Source organism: Lepeophtheirus salmonis, chromosome 1, assembly GCF_016086655.4.
Source record: "Lepeophtheirus salmonis chromosome 1, UVic_Lsal_1.4, whole genome shotgun sequence".
Classification (NCBI taxonomy): Eukaryota; Metazoa; Arthropoda; class Copepoda; order Siphonostomatoida; family Caligidae; genus Lepeophtheirus; species Lepeophtheirus salmonis.
Window position 1 is genome coordinate 21089971 of NC_052131.2, and position 21965 is coordinate 21111935.

Consider the following 21965-nt stretch of genomic DNA (forward strand, 5'->3'; position numbering starts at 1 on the left):
TTTCATTCTAAAAAAGTGTACCATATTTGTTCGTTATCAAAATGTCTACGACTTTACCTCGCTCATTGTACAATACGGGATTTACACAAACGCTGTTTATTCCTATGAATCTTAATTTTATTGCCAATAATTTTCAGTACGCTCCAGAAACAATGGCCTTGTCTACGATTTATTCACATATTTAACCATTTTTGATCGAGGTTTTGTAAATGTAATTAACTTTTTTGCATCAAAACCTTTCTTTTGTTTTTTATGATTTCTTGTTGGATTCTTCTTATTTGAAACGTGAGGACGGAGGCATATAACAGAAGCCAACAAAACGTAGAATTGTAGCTAGTATTTTATTTAATACTGATGTAGATTTTGCGAAATAGGGTACTCTACCTTCGGCAAATTGGTATTGGGTAAAAATGTTTTCAGCCAATGGTCCGCTCACGATATATGCGTATCGTGAAAAAAGGCTTTCATCGTCAAGACTGTTCGCCAGTGTAAGTAGGGTGTTCTGAAAGAAGACATATTTAGCAATAAAAAATATAGCTAAATATAGTATTTAATTATATCAATCATTGATTTTGAATGGTTTTTTCTTGATTCCACACAAATTAGGATTTCGTAATTTAGTCATGCTACTACAAGTTTTGGGGCCTACTCGGTATATAGAAATAGTCAATTGCAAACAGGGATGAAGAATGTTCTTGGTACATTTAAAAAAGACTATACGATGATTAAAGTCGTCTGCGTCTAATATTATTTGAAGAAACATATTTATTTTTATTTATCTTCATATAGTTTGTACGGTCAGTATTAGATGTTTTTGCATTAAATAATAAAACAGATATGTGTTTTATTTCAACAGATGATACAATACAGAATTTCTCATACTAGAGATGTAACTATGTACAACCCTTTTGACTTAATTTTCCTCGTTTTATAAATATTATTCTCCTTTTAGTTGATTGTATTTTCCCTTTGGAAAGGCTAGGCACATCTGTACAGTTGATTTGTATGAAATATACTTAAATTACTTTTAAAAAAAAGCAATATACCTCTTTAAAAAGGAGGGGGTTGTTGTAAAATGGTCAGGTCTGCCTTGAATAATTATATATACAGTTTGGTTTTTTGTTCTCAAAATGAGTCTCCAAATATAAATGAAGTGGTTGCAATAATCGAATTGTAACACAAATCCCACACACAACAACCTCAATAATTCATTTGAGGGAAGCATTTAATTGGCTAAAAGACAAAGGAAAAAAGGCTTCATCTGTTATTCTTATTTGACTGTTAGTTAATAAGGGGTCTAAAAATTAATTTCGTTGAATTACATAGTCCAAAGATTTGATAATTATAAAGTTTAAGGGTGCCAATAAATCATATTAAACATCTTATCAAAAGATCTATACAATTTATCACCTCTTATTGAGGAATAAATATATTGTTGTTTGTATTTTAACCAACTTTGATTACAGAAATGTTGTAACCAAATAAATGGAGGACATCATTAACCATCTAGCCAATAAAGAAGACAAAACTATCAAAATAAGTCTAGGTATATTTTTTGGTCAGAAGTTGTCTACTCACAACTAGTGTTGGTCGATCCTTATTTATTTGATCCCGTTCCGTCTTAGCACCGCTCCTATTTTTACTTGGAACCGGCTCTTAACTGTCGATCCTTGGAGTTGTTCCTTAAAATATCCCTGGTTTCTTAAGCCTAATAAGATATATGAGATATGTATTAACATATCTTACAAAAAATATTTAGTTTTTCATCATAATTATAATACAATATAAAACGAACATATTAACGTGCCACTTAGTTATACTTATAATTGATTCTATTATATAGCAGAGTATTTAAAAAAGGAAAAACACCCTCAATGACGTCATGAGGGATTGGTTTTACCTTCTTTTAGGACCGACAAGTGGAATAGGTCCTTGTTCCAAAATTAGGCCCGACACAGCACTACTACTCACAACTGAAAGCTGAACTGATATTTCTGACACGATTTGTCTAGTAATGCACTATCGTTTTAACTGGTGTTTGAGTCTGCGCACATTTCCCCCCATTCAGTATCAAAATTAGGTCACCAAAAACGGGGACTTTTCCCTGGAAATAGGGGACGTCTTGTCACCTCAGTGTATGTCTATTAGTGTTTGGCTTCGGTCAGAAAAGCCTAAACCGGTCTGTGAACGTTAAAATTTTTGTTGGAAAGAAATAATTCGGCCTTTGAATAAGTTTGGTCTTGATCGTTCTGCTAGGAAAATTTGTACTTGATCGGTACAACAAAAAAAAGTTATTTTTTTAAAATATTTTTTATATATACTGTTTTTTTGATAAGTCCGATGGAGTTGCAATGATTAAGTACAAGGCAATATTTTTAATATTATAATTACTCCATGACCGGAAGTTACGCCCTGTGCAGTTTTGCCCTGGGAAGTTTCGCCCTCATACAAACATTATAGCAGAAATGTATTATCCTATATAATTTAAGGTCATCATTTACTTAAACTTGAAGTCCTTTGTATTTAATCATGAAATTATGGTATTCTTTTGTTCATTATTTAATAAGTTGTGGGGGTGTTAATATCTCCCTCTTAAAGAAGAATTCTCACCTATCTTTGGTGTCAATTGTTTTTTAGATTCATAACAAAATAAATATATATGTTTTTAAATATAATTATGATATTTTGCCTGCGCAAATGACATCTGTAATGTAGAAAGTTATCTCCATTATTGAAGTAATTCATTTTATCTTACCAAAATCATATAACAGCTAGCTGTTATTAACAATGGTCTTAATGCACTTCATGCTCCTGCCTTCACCTTGCCCTATTACACAAATCCTATCTCTAATAATGGATATAGTTTGTAATAAGCCTTTGAGTATTTTTAATGTCATATTTACTAATATATTAAAGTAGCATTGAATCAATTTTTGGGAATGAAGAAAATCCAAATCGCTCTTGAATTTTCTTTTTGTCTCATGCTTCATGTTAGCTTCAAATTTGTTTTTATTTTAGATGTCCAAAATTAAAGGGCAAACGACTTTAATTTCTACAGGTGGGATTCTAAAGTTTTTCTTGGAAATACAGTCAGTTACTATCATGCGTTGGAGTAATGACAAACGTACGTTTGCCGTCGAAAATAAATATTGTCAGTTAATTTTTTCAATTGTTAATATGCAAAAAAAGATTTTTGCTCTTAATCTTCATAATTTGAAATATGGAAAATTCTTTGAACGCAAAAAAAAAAAAATAATAATAATTATACTAGACAGGAATAATTGGTACCATTAAAACCAGTGTTATGCAAATTTACTCAAATTAGGTAATTGAAACCAGATTTTTTTTTTTAAATGTTCCTTTAATTGGTTAGATGGAGTTGCACTGATTAAGTATAATTAAACATTATAGTGTTACAATTACTCTCTCTAACCTAGGAATCTTTTGGGGAAATCAATATACATAAAGTAGATTTCTTTCTCTAGGAATCACCGGGCGGAAACGTACACACATCAAGTTCAAGTGAATAACTCCCAAGCGTGCTGTCTACGAGCTATGGTGATTCCATTTGGAACCATATTTATTCCGGAAAACCCCAATTTTTGAAGATTCCTTTGCAGAATTTTCAATAACTAATTACATAATCAACTATTTATCCTCAATTAAAAAATAAGGATATTTTGATAATTAAATTTTACGTCTTTCTGTATGAAATAACTATCCTTTTAAAACCTCTCAATGAAAAAAAAACCACACAAAACTGAAAAAATCACCGAGTATTATAATACCGAAGTTCGTTTTATTCAATGTATGGAGAATGGGGAACGTCACTTATCTGAAATGATTTCTAAAACTGTGTATAACAAAATTTCAAATATGTACTATCCTTTTTATATCCAAAATAAATCTTCTTTGATTTAAAAAAACTTGTTTCATTGCCTTTTGGGAAATGAAGTTATTTGCAGCACTCTGTATAAACTCTCACACACACACATATATATATATATACATATGAGACTCTTACAGTGGGATATTTTACAAGTTATGAAATAACAAGGGTATAAAATTGTAATTTTTCGGAGAAGGGTATTGATGTGGAATGACCCAAAATACCAATTCATAGATCGATCAACCCCTTTTAACTTATTTTTGAAATAAGTTAAACATGGTCTCCCACAAAAAGAAATACACAATACAAATATTTTAAATTACTTTGACCTATAGAATACTATTTTGAGTAAATTGAAATATATCATGCATTTAGAAACATCTGGAGAAATCTTTCGAATTAAGTTCTACAAATATACCCAAATGTAATTTATGGATTTTAGTTGAGGAAAAGTTTATATATTTATTAAACCTACTTAAATATGATGCAAATACCCCTTAAACCAAATCAATCAAACACTTCAAAAACTATGTTTTTAAAAAAAAATAGAATGCTATATAATTAATTAGTATAGAGAGTTTTCACGTGACGTCAGCATTGTTTATGATGGCCATTTTTGGAGTATGAACAACCAAGTTTAATACGAATAAAAACCCTTTTCATTAATATTAAGAAAAATAGTGAACTATTGGATGTCAAAATGTGACCAACAAATAAAAGGACTTAAACCTTAATGTCTTTCAAAAAACTATCCCTCTATTGCCTAGTTTTATTATATATCTGAAACTAAAATTTATTAAAAATATCTTATTACATTGTTATACAATATTATTTCCAAATTGTTGATAATAACTTAACAATATCAACGTAAAGAATAGTATATTTTTCTTTAATTTTCCAGTTCTTAATATATAAAAAAAATATTGTACGAAAATAGGCGTTTTGAAGGATTTTCAGTATTTATTACTTTGATTATATTAAAATGTCAGAGTTTAATATTGACATAAAGTAAAATTCAAAGCAGACGTTAAATTATTTCATCCAGGTAGATGTTAAATTGGTACTTTTTTGTTAAAAAATATGAATTATGGGCCCCATTAATGGCGTCAATTTCATTTATGACGTCAGTGACAACGGTCGTTTTTTTTTTCAAAGAATATATGGAGATCAATATTTCATAGGCATATTTGAGTAATTTATGGGCTATGTATTCAAATTTATAGGAGGAGTTAAGAAACCTAAGAATTTAAGCTAAAGTTTAGTACCTTTGTTTCATTTAAGAGGCTTATATTGACCCTGATATGGATCCAATTCGAATAAAATTCTCAATTTCTAAACTTTTTATTCTGATTATTAATTTTATCTACTTCAAGTGCGATTTGCGGTGGCTTCCAATGGGTAATAAAAATAATTTGTTGATGAAAATTCACGAAAAATTAAAATTTATTTTAACTTTTTGATTTTTTTAAATAATAAAATCAATATATTTATGAATTTAAATATAACTATAGTATTTTTCTGCACTAATACTATTTTAATTGTAGAAGATTTTCCTCTTTCTAATTGTAATTCATTATCCCCCAAAAAAAAAAAAAAAAAAATAAAAAAAAATAACAGGGAGTTGATACTAACAAAGGTATTAATTCAATGGTACCATATGTCTTGCTCCCCCTTCTTCTTAAGCTCTTGCAAAAAAATCATCCCTAGTTATTACATCGTTATACAATAGTTTTTATATTATTGATAATACATAAATTACCAATTACAAAAAACAGAATAGTATACTTTTCTCTAACTATCCTACTTTTCTTGTCCTTAATCCATCGAAAAAAATAATAATTGTAAAAATAATTGTCTATTACTTTGAGAATATTTAAATAAAACTGTAAAAAGTAGTGCTAAATACAGAGTTAAGTCTTATTTTATTCTTAAAACTAGTCAATTCATGACGTTTCATGAAGATTAATTGGAAATGTGTACATTGTATGTAGTAAAACATCAGCTTTGAGTCCAAAACGGCGTCTTCTTCAACTATAATACAATTTATGACGTGAGTCAAAATTCTCTAAAAAGAATACTTATTATAATATTCCATCGCTCGCATTGTCTTCAATTTTAAGTATGGGAAAACATTCTTAACATTTCATATATAACCTTTTATTGTCTTTATCACATAGTAGGTATATATTCTCCTCTCATACTCATTATGTAAATGTATGGGGTTGTAAATTAATAGTCTAAATATTTAAGTGTTTATATTGTACATTTTCATATATTTGATGAATTCAAATGCATTTGTACATACATAACATAGCTAAGCCTCCATCCAAATTGGAATAATTGTCTTTTATATTGTCATATAATGTGGAATATTTTTCTTTTTCAAGGCTAGAAATGCGAGGATTAATAATTAAGTCATTAGTAGGCATGTATTTGTCCTACTACAATTCAAGTTTGTTTGACCTCATTTGACAAATTATTTCGAAAGACTTTTAAAATATACGTAATTCTACATCAGTTTTTTCCTTCTCTAAAATATTTTTTACAATGTATGGTAGATTGCTTCTTAAAATTGTTTTTTTTTCTCAAAATGATGGGGGGTATATGATATAAAAAAATTTTAATATTAAAAAAATGACGAAATATACAGTTTGAATTTATAAATTTGACAATTTTATGAAGAAACATAAATTAATTTGAGCCTTCGGATTGGCTACTATTAACTTTGCCTTTGTTCAAAGACGCCTTTAAAATCAAATCCAAAGAGTTATTTATGGGAGAAAAATTAGAAACAAAGCTATTCCGGATGGGCTCAAAAGTCTGGTTTCGAGAAGAATAGAGTCACACCGTTCCCAAATGATGGAAGGGCATTTTTACATTTGTAAAGAAAAGACTTACCAAACCTTCTGAACCAGAAAAAGATAAGAAATGTGACAATAGTCCTCTCGTTATTGATGCACTTTAATCTAAGAATATTGTTTTCTTTGTTTTTATATTTTCGCCTTGCTAAATGAATGTGTATTTTCCCTAAAATTTAATTATATTGATTTGCTTTTTGATACAAAATTTTAATTCTTAAATAATCTTTTAGTAAGGAGTCAAATAAAATGTTAAAATAGTTTTTTCAAAATATTGGGTGGGGGGTTCTGGTTCAAAAATGTTTAAGCCACACTACTGCAAGGTGGTTTTTGGGATCCATTCTTTACGTTTAGGCCAATGGTTCAAGGGGATATAAGTTCAAAATTACCCCATACCATTCCATAGTCTCAGGGTATATATTGGCCTGACGGGAGCCAAAAGTAGGTATACATTATCAGATGTGATAAAAAAAACGTAGCTTGCATTCAACATAAACATAAGCTATATGTTGTTTGTCACGACTAAGTTTTTCACCTCCCTCTAAATCTATTCTATTATAGTAAGACGTTTGTGATATATTATACATAGATATAGTGTAATTATTAATTGTTACCTATAAATATCCTGGCAGGCGAGTTACTGTCAGGTACATAGTATGATCATGTAAATAAATCGTTTTACATATTCTAAGTCTCCTCTACGCCTTTCTTTCTGTCGTTCTGATTTGATACCTATAGTACTGTTGTAAATCCTGTGATTTTTTTGAATGGCAAGTTTTTTTTGGAATGGCTAATCGGAAGAATGAACTTTATTTTCCTTAGAAGTTCTAATTATTATTTAATTCCTGTGTAGTAAACAACCTTTCTTAAATATATTCAATTATATTCAAAACTTGATTAAACATTCGTATGTGCTCATAAAAGACGAAGGGTACACTTGATGAGTTGTTGCAGAGTTATTGTAAGTCCTTATTGGACTCAGAGTGGAATTGGGGATCGACATCGGAGTGATTCCATCAAATGTCTTTGTTTATTTCATTCTTCCCCTCCTCTCTTGTCACAGCTGATTGTAGCTGATATTTTTTTTTAACATGCCCATTATACGTATACATAAGATTTTCATGACTATCCTTTATTATTTCTATGTTATGGCGCTATGTCTTGTCACGTTACAACCGTATAATCATGTTTAAAGTTTAAGCATCAAACAAATGTCTTTTTTGATATTAATTTAATCATTAGTTCCCGGTGTTCTATTTCTATTTTTGTATTTATTTTTGAAAAAATATGAATTTATAATATATATAGTAGATAGTTGAATCTGAAAAATTTAAAGTATATTCCATTAGTAGAAATGTGTAAAATAAAAGTATTTTATAAAAAATGTTGTTATTTATTGTACTGTAGGTATGTTTCGAGATTTGACCCTGATTTTGACCTTGATAATCAACTAAAAATGGACTTGAATTTGACATGTATATTAGACATAGTATATATTAACTTCAAGAAAGTAAACTAATTTACATTCCATTGTAAATAAATGGGATTTCTAATAGACATCACTTAATTAAAACGCATATCAACACGTAAGATTTTTTTTTTTTTTTTTACGTTTTATGAAATTGCTCAAAACGGGAAAATATTATGATTAGGATTGATAAAAAATAATAAATAAGGATGGGATTTAGGTTGTTTTTTTGTATATTTTTTTTTGGAAAAATTGAACTTCAGACTCGAGTAGAACCGGGTATTGTAATACCCGCGAGTAATTTACAAAAAATATTCAAAATTGAAGAATAATGCACTTGTATAAAACATGCCCTTAGAATGTAGAAGCGGTTTTTTTTTAGTTGGCAATCTGGAACGGGCTTTTCTATCTTCCAAAGTTGTTATCACGGGGACATCTAAGTATAAAGTAATATATACAATATTTCATAGCAAGTTTTATGAAAGACGAAAAGAAGCAATGAGGGTTTTCTCGGGAGATATAAGTGTAAGTCTTTGTTGAACTGAGGAAGAATTGAGAATCGACTTCATTACATTTCCGTAAAATTTGTCGATTATCAAGAGATCAAAAAAAGTATGATAATGAAAGAATTCTTTTTGTAGTTTCTACATCAATATATGTTTTATATTTTCCTATGCTGTCATCCTTATTCTGTAAGAGAGAACATTTAGCTAATTATAGAGTGAAAGACTTAGAATATCGCAAAGGATTTGTTGCAGAATTATAGATACAATTTTTTATTTGGAATCGGAGTATAACATAGGATCGAGATTGGAGTAATTCCTGCTTATATAAGGGGTGAGATTTGTATTTGTTTTTTCAAGGCTGCTTGAATTAGACGTCATGACAGCTAAGCTGCTCTCCTCCCAAACATTGTTCATATTGTGAGGGTGACTACATAAATTTTCTGCTTCTTCTATTTTTACATAACAGTAGGACATATATTAAGTATCTCTCTGATGAGCATAGGCACCACTACAGAAGGAAACCCCACACTTTTTGAAAGGCGATAAAGATGACAAGTTGTGGGACTAATTTGCTATCAATATTATGACGTCATTGTTATATAACTGTCCCTCTTCCAACTTTTGGATTGGTTATAGAGACCCTGATAAGTCAAAATGAATTTGATGAATGAGCGTGCGGGAAGAAAACAATCAATTTATAATTTCATTTCTTGTGAATCTTTCAAGACAGATGATGATGACGTTATAAAAAACTATGAAGTGCTGTACATAAGTACTCATATAAAAAGGGATAGATTCAAAACTACGCGTAGTTGTTTAATTAAACTTATGGATACGAGTCCACAGGTATTAATCGGATCCATCCCTAATGTTTGTATTGATTATTATAGAATGGTTTAATAAATAGGGTATAAGTGGTACGTATATATATATGCTTTGGAAAATCCACTTCATAGTTGGTCTTTCTAGAGAACCATTATTTTTTCTCTTTAGCAAGGTATTTATTCCATTTAATTATAAAATACAAATGAGTAAATAAATAAATAAAAAGGAAATTTGTGTTATAAAAATAAATAAATAAACATTATAATTTAAAATTAATTACCCTTTGCATCACCTTTTAATACATGTTACAAAAACTTAAACAAACTTATATGCATAAAAAAAAATCTTTTACTTACTAAATTAATATTTTTTAAACTTAATGTACTTAAAAAATACACCAAAACAACTCAAATAAATAAAAAAAGAAAAGAAAAAGACAACTCAATCTGTTTTTCTTTCTTATACTTCTTATATTTGTTTTATATAGTTATCTTGTGAGTAATTCATTTTATCCATCCCCCTAATTCATATAATAGGGAGTTGATGTTAGCAAAGGGCTTACTTCAGTAGTATTATAAGTCTCGCTCACGCCATCTCCTTGCACTCGCTCCACCGATACATTTGATGCTACTGTTATGAAAATCAATAAGTTAACTAGATCAGGGATTCTCAAAATTTTTTTAGGGATGTACCACCTGTAAAATATTTATTTAACCACCCAAGTACCCCCTTACCAGCACAAAGCATTTTTAACTTCAGTGACTAAGGCGTCTGCAGGTTTATGTTTTGGAGGAGGGGGGGACTTGGTTTTTGGATTAAAAAAAATCCAAAAATTAACATTTTTTAGAAAAAAACTTCAAATTTTTTTTTCTAATTTTAAATTAATTTTTTTTTTTAATTTCAAAATATTAAATTTTTCAAAAATAATTTCAAAAATCTGTAGCTTTTTATTTTTTAGAAAATTTTCTTGAAAGACCAACAAAGTTTTTTTGGAAAGAAATTCAAAATCTACAGCTGTTCACAAAAATGGAATTTTTGAAAATAAAATTATACATAAAAGTTCTAGAAAAAAATACATATATATAAAATTTTTTCGAGAAAAATTTCTAATTCCATAGTTATTCATAGAAAATTAAATTTCAAATATTAAATGTTTTGAAAAAAACAAAAATTTATTAATTTGGGGGCTACATCCCCTCTAGCCCACCTCCTGCAAACACCCCTGAGTTATGTACCGCTTGTAAAATATTCTTTCCAAATTTCAAATACTTCAAGGGGTACTTATACCCCCATTTGAGAACCATTGAACTAGATAATATCATAACATGTGAAAATAAGTGTTGAGAGATAATTTTCTTGAGCATATCAATAAACAACTCAAGTCAACAACATGTTACTTTTTTGAAACCAATGATTCAATTTGGCTATCTCATCTACTCGTATGTACTAAATGATGCACTTTATATAATATAAAATGTGTTTATGAGCTTATACATCTTAATGCAAGGATTTTGAAAAACTCGTTAAATCTTTATCCATCTTTTTAACAGTTTTATTCTAATATAACCCCATATTAATTATTATATGTCAATGCACATTTTAATTCAGATAACTCAAGTCCGCTATTTTAAGTACAATTTCTTATTCTAGCTAATAGTACATGATACATTAATTAAATCTTTGATAAAAATTTTCCATATCAAATCTAGTCTTTGTGAATTTTTGACTATAATTTTTCAAAAAAAAATTACACTTTTGATTGGGCTGAGTCAAATTTAAGTAAGAAATCCCCAATAATTCCCATGGAAATAAACTTATTATTTATAAAAGTTAATGTTAACTTAAAAAATGTTTTTTTTTCTTCATATGAGATCATAAAATATTTAGAAAATCACATTTTGAGGTAAGAAGACATCTTCTTTCAATGATTGTTTTGTAAACGAATAACGTCTTGGTTTTTTATTTTTTTATACATTATATAAGTTTTATTTTGAGCATGAACAAACTAAAATATATATATATTATTATCTACTAAGGGGTGGGATAATTTGGGGGTGCAGTATCAATTTATTTTTCTAGCACAACAAATACAATTTTGAATTTGAATTTTGGAAATAATATTATCATTCAGAGAGTTGTATTATTTAGCCATACGACGGCGCCACTCTTGATCGTTTTGTAAACAAACTAATCTTAGTCAACAACCTTCATGCCTCATTAGTTTTCTAAAGGTGGGTTACCACAACTACCATGTGTGTACACGTAATATGCAGAGCATTCGCCCACTCAAGGAATTCTGAGTGCACTCCCGCTCAGTTTCTAATTTTGTCAGCACTCTCTTGCTCCCACTCGTTTTTTAAAGCAGCGCTCCTGCCCAATTAAAAATGAGCAGCACTCATTTTTTTGCTCGTATAGACATGTTTAAATTTGACAAATCTATATAGTGATTGCAATTAATTTCTTTAAATTTATATATATTATTTATTGAAAAAATGAATAGAAATAAGGTGCAAGAATAAATAAAACTTAAAGATCTAAAATTATATTTGAAATTAAAAAAATACAATGTTTTAAATATTTAATATTTTATTCATTGACAAAATTTATTTTTGTCAAATTTTTTATTTTTTAAACTCTGATATCTATCCTGAAATAATTGATCAACATTAGGAAATACTCTCTCTACGTTTTTCTGATGACAGCAGTGTATAAATTAGAAGGGGACATTTATGCTTGGTTATATCTAACGGCAAGTCTGCCAAATATTCAAATATCTTTGATTGACAATTATTAAACTGATAGAATTCACATTAACCTCTGCAAATAAGATCATATTAATTGCTAATGGGTATTGGTTTCCAGACAGATTGTCTTGCGGCAAGTTCAAGTGTGCCGTACGATTTGTGACAACCATAAATTATTTGCAAAAGCTTATAATAATCCAAATATTTGGTTTAATTAAAATCAAGAAATTTTGATTTGTCTAAAACATTTGGGAACCACTTTCTTAGAGACATATTATTACAAGGTTACAATGTGCACTATCATCCAGTTAAGCCTGATAATTAGTTTGAGCTTGAACAATCGGTTCTCAAGTTTTTGAACTTATGCTTGCGAGAGATATCGAGATCTTACGTCAATTTGCTACATAAAAATATGAGAAAATCGTATTACGGTTGGGAAAATTTGTTTACAAAAAAGAAAGATTTGTCTTCCAACGTAATTTCCACACACGAAGAAGCCAGCGGTATTTCTAAGGGAACTGACGTTTGAGTCTTCATAGAGTGACGAGCAAATGAGAGGCAAACTCGTCAACCTAAGACAGCGGAGAGCCACAACATAGAAAAAAGGATTATAACTTATCTTGAGACATAACTTCAACCGTCTTTTCTTGTAATCTTTCAAATTATTCTGTATCTTTCAATATTTTTGGTGTTATCTCATAAGATGCAGAAAAGTAATACAAATTTATATGAACGAGCGAAAATTAGAGCAATTACCTCGCTCTTTTAGAATGGCGAGCGTGCTCCCGCTCTCACTTGTTATTCAAAACAATTAGTGCAATCCCACTCTCGTTCAAGAATTTTGAGTAGCATTCGGAGCGGTGCTCAATTGAGCGCGGCTTACTAATGCATTGATCATATGTGTATGGAACATTTATTTCTAAAAAACAACAACAACAGTAGTTTTATATTATTCAAACCTCAACAACTCTCTCTTTTAAAATGAAGAGATTATCTGATTTAAAAAGAGTTTAGTTCCTAGGAGTGAAAATACTACGATAAATTAAATTTTTGAATCATTCAAATATTCTATCACAAAAACAAAAAAAAATATTTGAGAAACATTTGTAATCACACAACTTTTTAGTCTGATAGAGAGTGTCTTTGAAGTTTGAAGAGTATAATCTGTAATATTATCAGAATTAAATTGCGTGTACCTGCTTGATAGATTTGGTAAACCACCTTTAGATCTGAATAAAATATAACATTTAGCTATTTCCAACTAAACTAAAATGACAAATAACATGATAACCCTCAAAAACTCAAGACTGTATAGAGTAGAGCAGATTTGCTGTCATGACGTTTTATTGAGGAAATTAACACAAATGCCAATCCTTAGTATCCATTCATGAGCCCATGAACTAGTGATACTTTATATTCAGATTTTCTCTCTTCAAGAACGGAAGAATAATATCATCAGCATTGGAAAATAAAAAAAGACACTTTAAATTGCTAACTAAAAATATATCAAAAGTATTAAGGTCATATCTTATATAAATCTATATATTCCATACACAATAGATTCATAAAGATATAATGAATAAATTTCTTTGCATAATTTTTCCATTGCAATATATTAAAATTTATTTATATACATATTTTATATAATATATAATTTTCATTACCAAATTGCAACAACTTTGTTTTTGTCTGCTTTAAATCTATACAAAAGACATCCATAAACATATATAGTTCAATTTTATTATATAATTAAACCTATACTTACGTAGATGGAGGACGAACGCTTAAAATATACTCATTAATCATACGGAAAAAAAGTCCAGCGAATATTTGTGCAGGAATGTTGATTTGCATATGAATCACGTTTGGTCTCATTGTCTCTCTCATCTGAAGGATCCGAGGAGAGATAGTCGTTGTCGTGGTTGTACTGGGAAGAGGTGGAGGGGCAGGTAAAACAGCCCGGCTTTCTATCCAGGACAAAATACATTTATATGAGAGTATATTGATTATAACGAGACTCTAAAGATCGGACTATCAAAGCTATATACCAATTGGCGAAGCAAATATAACATGACTAATATTTGCAGAAAGTAATTCTCCATGCAAGACATATCAAGCTTGATGAAGTAAAACCTACATGCTAGACGTGTTGAATGTTACTCTATATTTAACTACGCAACCTTATGGAATTCACGTTTTTAGTAGAACATGAGCAAAGTAAATAAATATATACATATTAGGTGTAGTAAAAAGAAATTCATTAGTTTTTTCAATAGATGGCTAAAGTAATGTGTATCTCTCCTTACATAAGTACAATCAATGGTGTTAGAAATATAAGATTTCTTACTAAAAAAATTCTATGACATTTTTGTCATTGCTTGACTCAATTTTGTTTGATTGTCCGTCAACGATGGACACTACCAAAAAGGAAATACGCCATATTTTACAGTTTTTTTTTCAATAAAGGTAAAAAAACAATCCTGACAATGTTGTTTCCGTTGATTCTGTTTCGTTAATTTTAATGTAAAAGATGCCCCACGCTCTTGAAAGCCAATTGTCGAACATGTGAATAAAATAATGAGAATCGTCGAGTCCAATCGTTATGTAAGCACTGTTTTGATTATTAAGAAGATTAACATTAATGAAAAAAAAAAACCATTAAAAATAATTTTTTTTATGGATGTCATTTTTCCTACACCTATTATTATTTGCATTGTGGTGATACAGTCTGTAGCTTGTTGTTTAAATTGGTGTTTAAAAAAAATCCCACCTGCTTATAGGAATTGTCACAGTCCTCTTTATGAGACTAAAATACCTATATTTTATATTTAATAATATTAGCAATCCGAGGGATGTATTATTTTCCCGTAAGACGGCGCCACACTCTGCTGCATTGTTTACAAGCTGATATAAGTAAATAACGCTCATGCCCCATTGAATTAACAAAGTAAGAAATATTGCATAAGAAACGACATCTTGCAAGGAAAACACTTTCAATAAGCCAATGAATTTACTCAAGCCACTTGATTTATAACATTGGAGGCGACAAGCTAATCAATGGAAAAAATAATGGTCACCTTGAAATAAAATAGATTATGATTTGTTACTGCACTAAGTTCATATTTTGTCTGGTGTCATAGTGAGGGAGGATATTACAATGCGGTTTTATTCTCATAACGCTCTATTAAGGTTTTATACGTAGCCAAGAGTATATTTCATATAATGAGGGTGCGTGAATAAATGAATATAATCTAATAAGATATTTACTTTTTTCATTATTATTTCAACTGTCTTGTCGCCTCTTTCTTAATGTTGAGTATTTTTTATGCTTAAATATACTTAAATAAAGGGCAACTTTAATTTTTAAGGAACGTACCTGCGGTTGTTTCATGCTCAAGCCTCTTATAAATGAGCAAGAGGAGTGAATTTGTTTCTTTTTGAAGCTCAATAAGGTCACGAGTGTTGTAGGATCTTGCTTCAGGAGAAATGATTTCTCGCTTGATTCGTGATATGAGTATAGAGGGTTGATTTGAAGGATTAGACTCATGGGTGGGTCGTAGAAAACTCGGATAGAAAATATGTAGGAAGAGGCCGGAGTGTTGGAATATGAAAAAGTGTATTGAAATGAATATATTGACCCATGGATCTTTTGTAGGTATATATTTTTTTATATCTATATACACTTGAGAGTACATTTAAATATTATTCTAAAACAAGCTGGATTATATTGCATTTGTAAAATTGCTATTTTTATTTATCATATCTGCAATATTATATATAAAAGTATGAGAGGTCTTCAGTATATATATAAACATTAGACTGATAAAAATTATATTTTCTGCTGAGAACAATAAAATTACTTTGATAAAGTTTAACGGCTCTCAGTCCATTTTAGTTTGCTAAAATTGTATTTTTGTGTCTAAATTGGCTATTTTTAGGTCTATTTCGTGAATTTTCTTTGACATTCTGGTTCAGACTTCCTTTGAGCATACAAAAACTATTATAAACATTTTTAGAATAGATTTGGCTGCTAGGACCCTCAAGGGAGCTGTGAAGGGTGATTTGGGATTTTCCTCATAATTTATTTTGGGGATGTTAAAAAAAGAAAACGAAAATCAACATGGCAATTTAAAGAATATTTTTGAGCAAAAATATATATAGTCATGTACGTGCGATGAACTAATTAAAAGGCTATACCTCAAGGGATGGAGAAGATGATCAATATACACGATTTAGAGTTTTGATGAGAATGGAATACTGATTAAATATATATAAAGAACTGGAACAGCAACGCGTTTGCCGAATAAAAGGAGGGAACAACTGAAAATAATGCAATAGTAAAGTGTTGAAATTTGTGTATTAAACTTTTTATTTTATTCCATTAAAATTTTGTCAATATGATCCTATAAACATTTTTATTGGTTGAAATATTAATTATTGTTTAATTGGGAAATTATTGTTGTAAGTTTTTTTTCAAGTTTTTAATTAAAAAAAAAACTTTTTGGAGGAGAGCAGCTTAGCTGTCAAGATGTTTGATTAGATCAGTTACCCTCACCTATGACGAGGGAGAGAAATAATTAAGCATGGACATTGGAAAGAATTACTTCCATATCAATCCTCCATTCTACTCTGAGTCCCCCATGGAGTGAACTCTGCAACAAATCCTCAAGACTACTCACCGTCTTTTTTGAGAACACACGAATGTTTAATTAGGGTTTGAATATAATATGATCTTGTACAAAAGGAAATCCACTCCTAAGAAGTTATTTAATTGTTACAGCAGCTGATAAATTCTCCTGATTATCAATTAAAAAAAAACGAAACTGTACAAAATGCTTAAAAATTGCCAATTTTGACATAAAATTGTCATTTCCCCCAAAATACAATAGACTGAGAGGCCTTAAACTTTGTCTAAGTCAGTTTTTTGATTTTCCCATGCAGAAAATTTATTTTTACGTGTACTAGGATAAAAAATCGAACAACAAAACATAAAAGGACAAAACCTTAAATGGACAAAATGTCGAACGTTAAAAACATGGAACATAACATTTTTTATGAGGATATTTCGAAACAAAAAAAAAAAAATAAAAGTGAGAAGAAAGAAAATACAATGACTAAAAAATTTGGGGCATGATTTTTGATGATTGAACTTTTGAAGGTAAGGGTTCTGCCACTACATGATCCTTTTTATAACACTCCAACAGATGATGGTACTTCCATTTTCTTTATCTACATACATACCCAGTATTCAAAACTTTTTCCGCCGTTTTGAGTATTAATAACTTCCATGTCACAATACAATAAAAATAAAAGCTATAGTTGTAATTGCAACTAAATCTATTAAAAGAATAAATAATAGGTTTCGTTTTATACATTTTGTCCTTCTACATTTTTTATTTGGATATTATATCTAAGCAACATTTGTGCAGGGAGATAAAAATACTAAGCCGAAAATATTACAATCTTCCAAAACATAATATATGTTCAGTAAGATATAGAGAATTAATATTAACTTTAGTCATTAGAGTGCAACATTACTCTATAATGATAGTATCAAAAAGTACTTCAAATTTTCTATGAAACAAAATCCCTTTTACATCAATATGCTCTAACCAAATAAATACAAGGAACCGCATCCTTCCTTTTTTTTTTTTTTTTTTTTAGAAATGGATGTATATCGTACATATATAAACTTTTTCCACATAGATTTATACAAAAATAATCAGAAATAGTTACCCATCTAATGTACAAGTTTTAATTAAAATCCTTTTTGTTTTTGAATAATGTAGTTTGTATATTTGTATTCACAGTATAAGTGCAATGAGAGCAACTACAGTGTTTGGACCCAATACTTAAATTACAATATTGACAAATTATGATTTACGAATCGCTATTAGCTCGATAAAAATACACCTAAATGAATTTTATAACCCAAACTTTCTGATTTTGTGACATAAAGAGTCTTTTTTTTTAAAAGTATTCTACAATTTTATTTACTTTTCGTCTTGAAAGATATAAATAAAAAAAGAAAAAAACTGAAAGTATAGTTTTTAGATTTGATAAATATTTTAGCTATTAAAAAAATAAATCATTGAAAGTCTAATAAATTCCTTATTTTTACTCAAAATGACAAAAATCATAGTTTGATTATAGGACAGACAAACAATTTCACAAAAAAGAGAAACACCTTTAAAAAATATTTTAAAAGTTATTTGAAAATTTCTACTTAAATTTTTTTTTTCGTTGATTAATTTCTCTAATTGATCGTATCGTATTATATTTTTAAGATTTCACAAAAAAACATTATTTCAATTCAAGGTCAAACATTTGTTGATTAGAAGAGATGAAAAAATAATATTAATGAAAGAAGTCTTTTGTAGTTGCTACTTGAATAAATATTTTATACTTTCCATTTGTGTCATAGTTCTTCTTATATTCTTAAAGAGAGAATATTTAAGTAATAAAGTAATTAGTGTGTGAAAAACGAAGAACAACATTTAGGATTTATTTAACAAAGTTGTTAGGGAAGGTACTTGTTGGACTGGGAGTAGAATTGAGGGTCGATTTCGGAGTAATTCCTTACCTATATCATGGCTAGATAGGAAGATCGTGTTTATTTCTTTTATGTCAGTAATTTTCAGAGCTAATTTAATGAAAAGTTAAAATAGCTAAGCTGATCCTCTCTTAACCACTCTTCAAATTGTAAGGGCGACCATCTTAGTTTTCAATTTTGTTTTTGCGATCAAAATAATAATAAATTGGTCTTTATCTTATCTATTAGACTGTTTTAAAAGTAAAACATAATTATAAGATGAAGAATTTTCAGTACTTTTGATGAGGATACTCCAATATTTGAATACTCTTACGACGGTCAATATATCAATAATGTATTTTATACTATTTTGATAAAATTACTAATTTATATATAAGTATTATGAGTCACAATATAATGTTCAAGTGCCTTCAGTTTCATTATTTTTTTTAAAGATATATAATAGATAAAATATATTAATGTAACAAAATGAAATGATAGCATTATCAATTAATGTTTATTAATGTTATAATTATATTAAACGTATTGAGCCGTACAAATTGTAATTTTGTACAATATGCTCATATAAGTTACAATTTGAATGCAACAGAAGCACGATAACTCAAAATTGAGAAGATAGTCAATTTGGCTCAGGATAAGAAATACCAGTAAAATATTCAATTTTATTGTTGTTGATTTAGTTTTGTTCGGCTACCGGTACTATTGTAGTATTTTTTCAAAAAAGTAACGGAAAGTACTGAAATACCAATATTTATTTTTGTAGCAGCAACTCTGTAGCTAACCATTAATTTGATTTTGAATTCTAATAATCGATCAAAAATGGAAGAAAAATAGATATTTTTTCACTTACCTAATTCGAAAAGTAGTAAATGTTACAATTTTTTGGCATAAAGATATATGATTTTTTTTTTTAAACTTATACAATTTGATTATGCAAGTTACATTTGATCTCAACATTCATAGAGTTTATACTATCTATAGAGTATTTTCATTTGACGTCCGACTTTTTGTTGTTGACCATTTCGGAGGCCTCATTTTTACAACAAAACAAACTATTTTCGTAAATTAATAGGTATTAAGGAAAATAGGGATCTATTGAATGTTAAAATGGGACCAAAAAAAAAAAGGACATAAATCTTAGGATCTATCATAAATCTATTACTCTTTTGCCAAGTTTTATTATATATCAGACACTAATATGCATTAAAAATATGTTATGACGTCGTTATATAATCTGACTTCCATATTGTAGATAAAAATTAAATGTTACAATGGAAAGAATAGGGTATTTTTATAAAATAATCTTACGTTTATCGTCCATAATCGTGTACAAAATTTAGACATTTCATAAGAATTTTCAGTATTTTAGAAAATAATCAGCTATTATTTGGACGACAAAATGGTACCAACAAATAAAAAGGCTCAAACTTTACTGTCTTTCATAAATCTATCCCACTATTGTCTAGTTTCATTATAAATATGACCCTAAAATGTATTAAGTTAAATAATCTTATTTAATGTCGTAGATAAAAGTCAAGTACTGTCATGTAAGGAATAGTATATTTTGCTCTAATTATTCTACTTTTCTCCACCTTAATTGTTATTATTATTATTTTTTTAATTTAAACATTTCATAGTAATTTTCCATACATATTAATTTAATTATATTAAAAAATAAATATGATAAAATAATATGAAGTATTATTCAATGTATTAATTACTCATAAGTATTTTTTTATTCTTAAAGCCATTTGATGAAGTTTAATAAATATTTATTGGACATTTGCTCATTTTATGTTGTAAAATTATCAATTTTGAGTCTCTAAGATAGTCAATGTAATTTATGACGTCAATGAAAATGCTACATTGATTTTCTAAGAAATATATTAGGATGGAAATAAAGTAATTTCGTATTTACTGTCTTTATTTTAATAATTATACTTTGGATCATACGATAAAGCGTTGTAAAGATGTAATTGTATATTACAAACTCTTTTTGGACATTATTGCGTTCAGTCGAGCTCAGTCGTGAATTATCGTGCGTCGAATATGGAGATCTCAAAAAAAACTTTTTGCCATATTTTACATTTTTACTAACCGAAAAACTAAATCGTAGTAAAAATCCCCCAAAAAAATTGTAATGCAGGCCAAAACTTTTTCGGTTCGTGTTGCACAACAGTCGTTCGATAGGGGTTTCCGCCCTCTACTGTGAACAACTCAACCATTAGAAGCTGGTGATCTAAAAGAAGCAGACAACCTTGGTGAATAAGAGATAAATCGTGTTTTATCAAGACAACACCAGGCAGCACACATCTTTGATGATGAGCCAGAAGCTCCGGGATCGCAGGAAGTTCTTATGCATCCATCCAACAGTTCGAACCTTCACCAACTGACTTTCATCTGCTCCTGTCTATTGCAAACGCCTTTGGGCGTACAAAGTTGTCCTGTGAAAATTGGCTGTCCGAATTTTTTAGTGATAAATGCTTCTACGAGACGAGTATTATGAAGTTTGATTCTCTTTGGCAACAAGTTATTGAACACAACAATGAACTGCGCTTAAATCGGATGATTGTAACACTTCTTATAAAGCATTAAAATAAAGCGAAAAATACGAAATTACTTTTTCCCCGACCTATTATATAATTTAGTACTTGTTTAGATATATATTTGGAATATTAAGAAATAAGTATTTTATATCAATTAATTTATATATTAAAGAAAGAAACATTATAATAATATTAAAAGATAACATGATGGGTAGATGTGACATGTAGCAGTGAGTTTCTTGCATTTCAAATTCGTTTGTACCTTGAATACCTTGCTTTATTTAATGTATGTACTTGAATGTATTATTAAAATGCACTTATAATTTTGTATCTTTCCTAATTTTGAATCAAGTAAAAAAAAATTATTTGTATGTATGTAATATGCACGAACAGTTTTTAATTCATAGACTTGTATGTACCTATATATGTTTTTTCTAAAGTTTGTTTTAAAATGTTGATACACATACATTCATATGAAACAAACGTTGATTACACTAGTCAGCAAACTTTTGCCCTTGGATTGAGATGCTGTGTTCCTGATTGCTTATTTGTAGATAAGGAAAAAAATGACCGCTA

General features: G+C 28.8%; 1 protein-coding gene across 1 annotated transcript in view; it reads right to left on the minus strand.

The window, feature by feature from the left end:
* LOC121120448 (uncharacterized) overlaps nucleotides 1-16110 on the minus strand; it is a 44652-nt gene extending 28542 nt beyond the window's left edge. Inside the window, exons 1-2 of the mRNA XM_040715327.2 lie at nucleotides 15667-16110; nucleotides 14056-14257 (exon numbers count right to left, since the gene is read on the minus strand). Of these exons, the coding sequence (XP_040571261.2) occupies nucleotides 14056-14257; nucleotides 15667-15985 (521 nt within the window). The 5' untranslated portion in view covers nucleotides 15986-16110. The remainder of the gene's footprint in view (nucleotides 1-14055; nucleotides 14258-15666) is intronic.
* Nucleotides 16111-21965: the final 5855 nt, after the last annotated feature.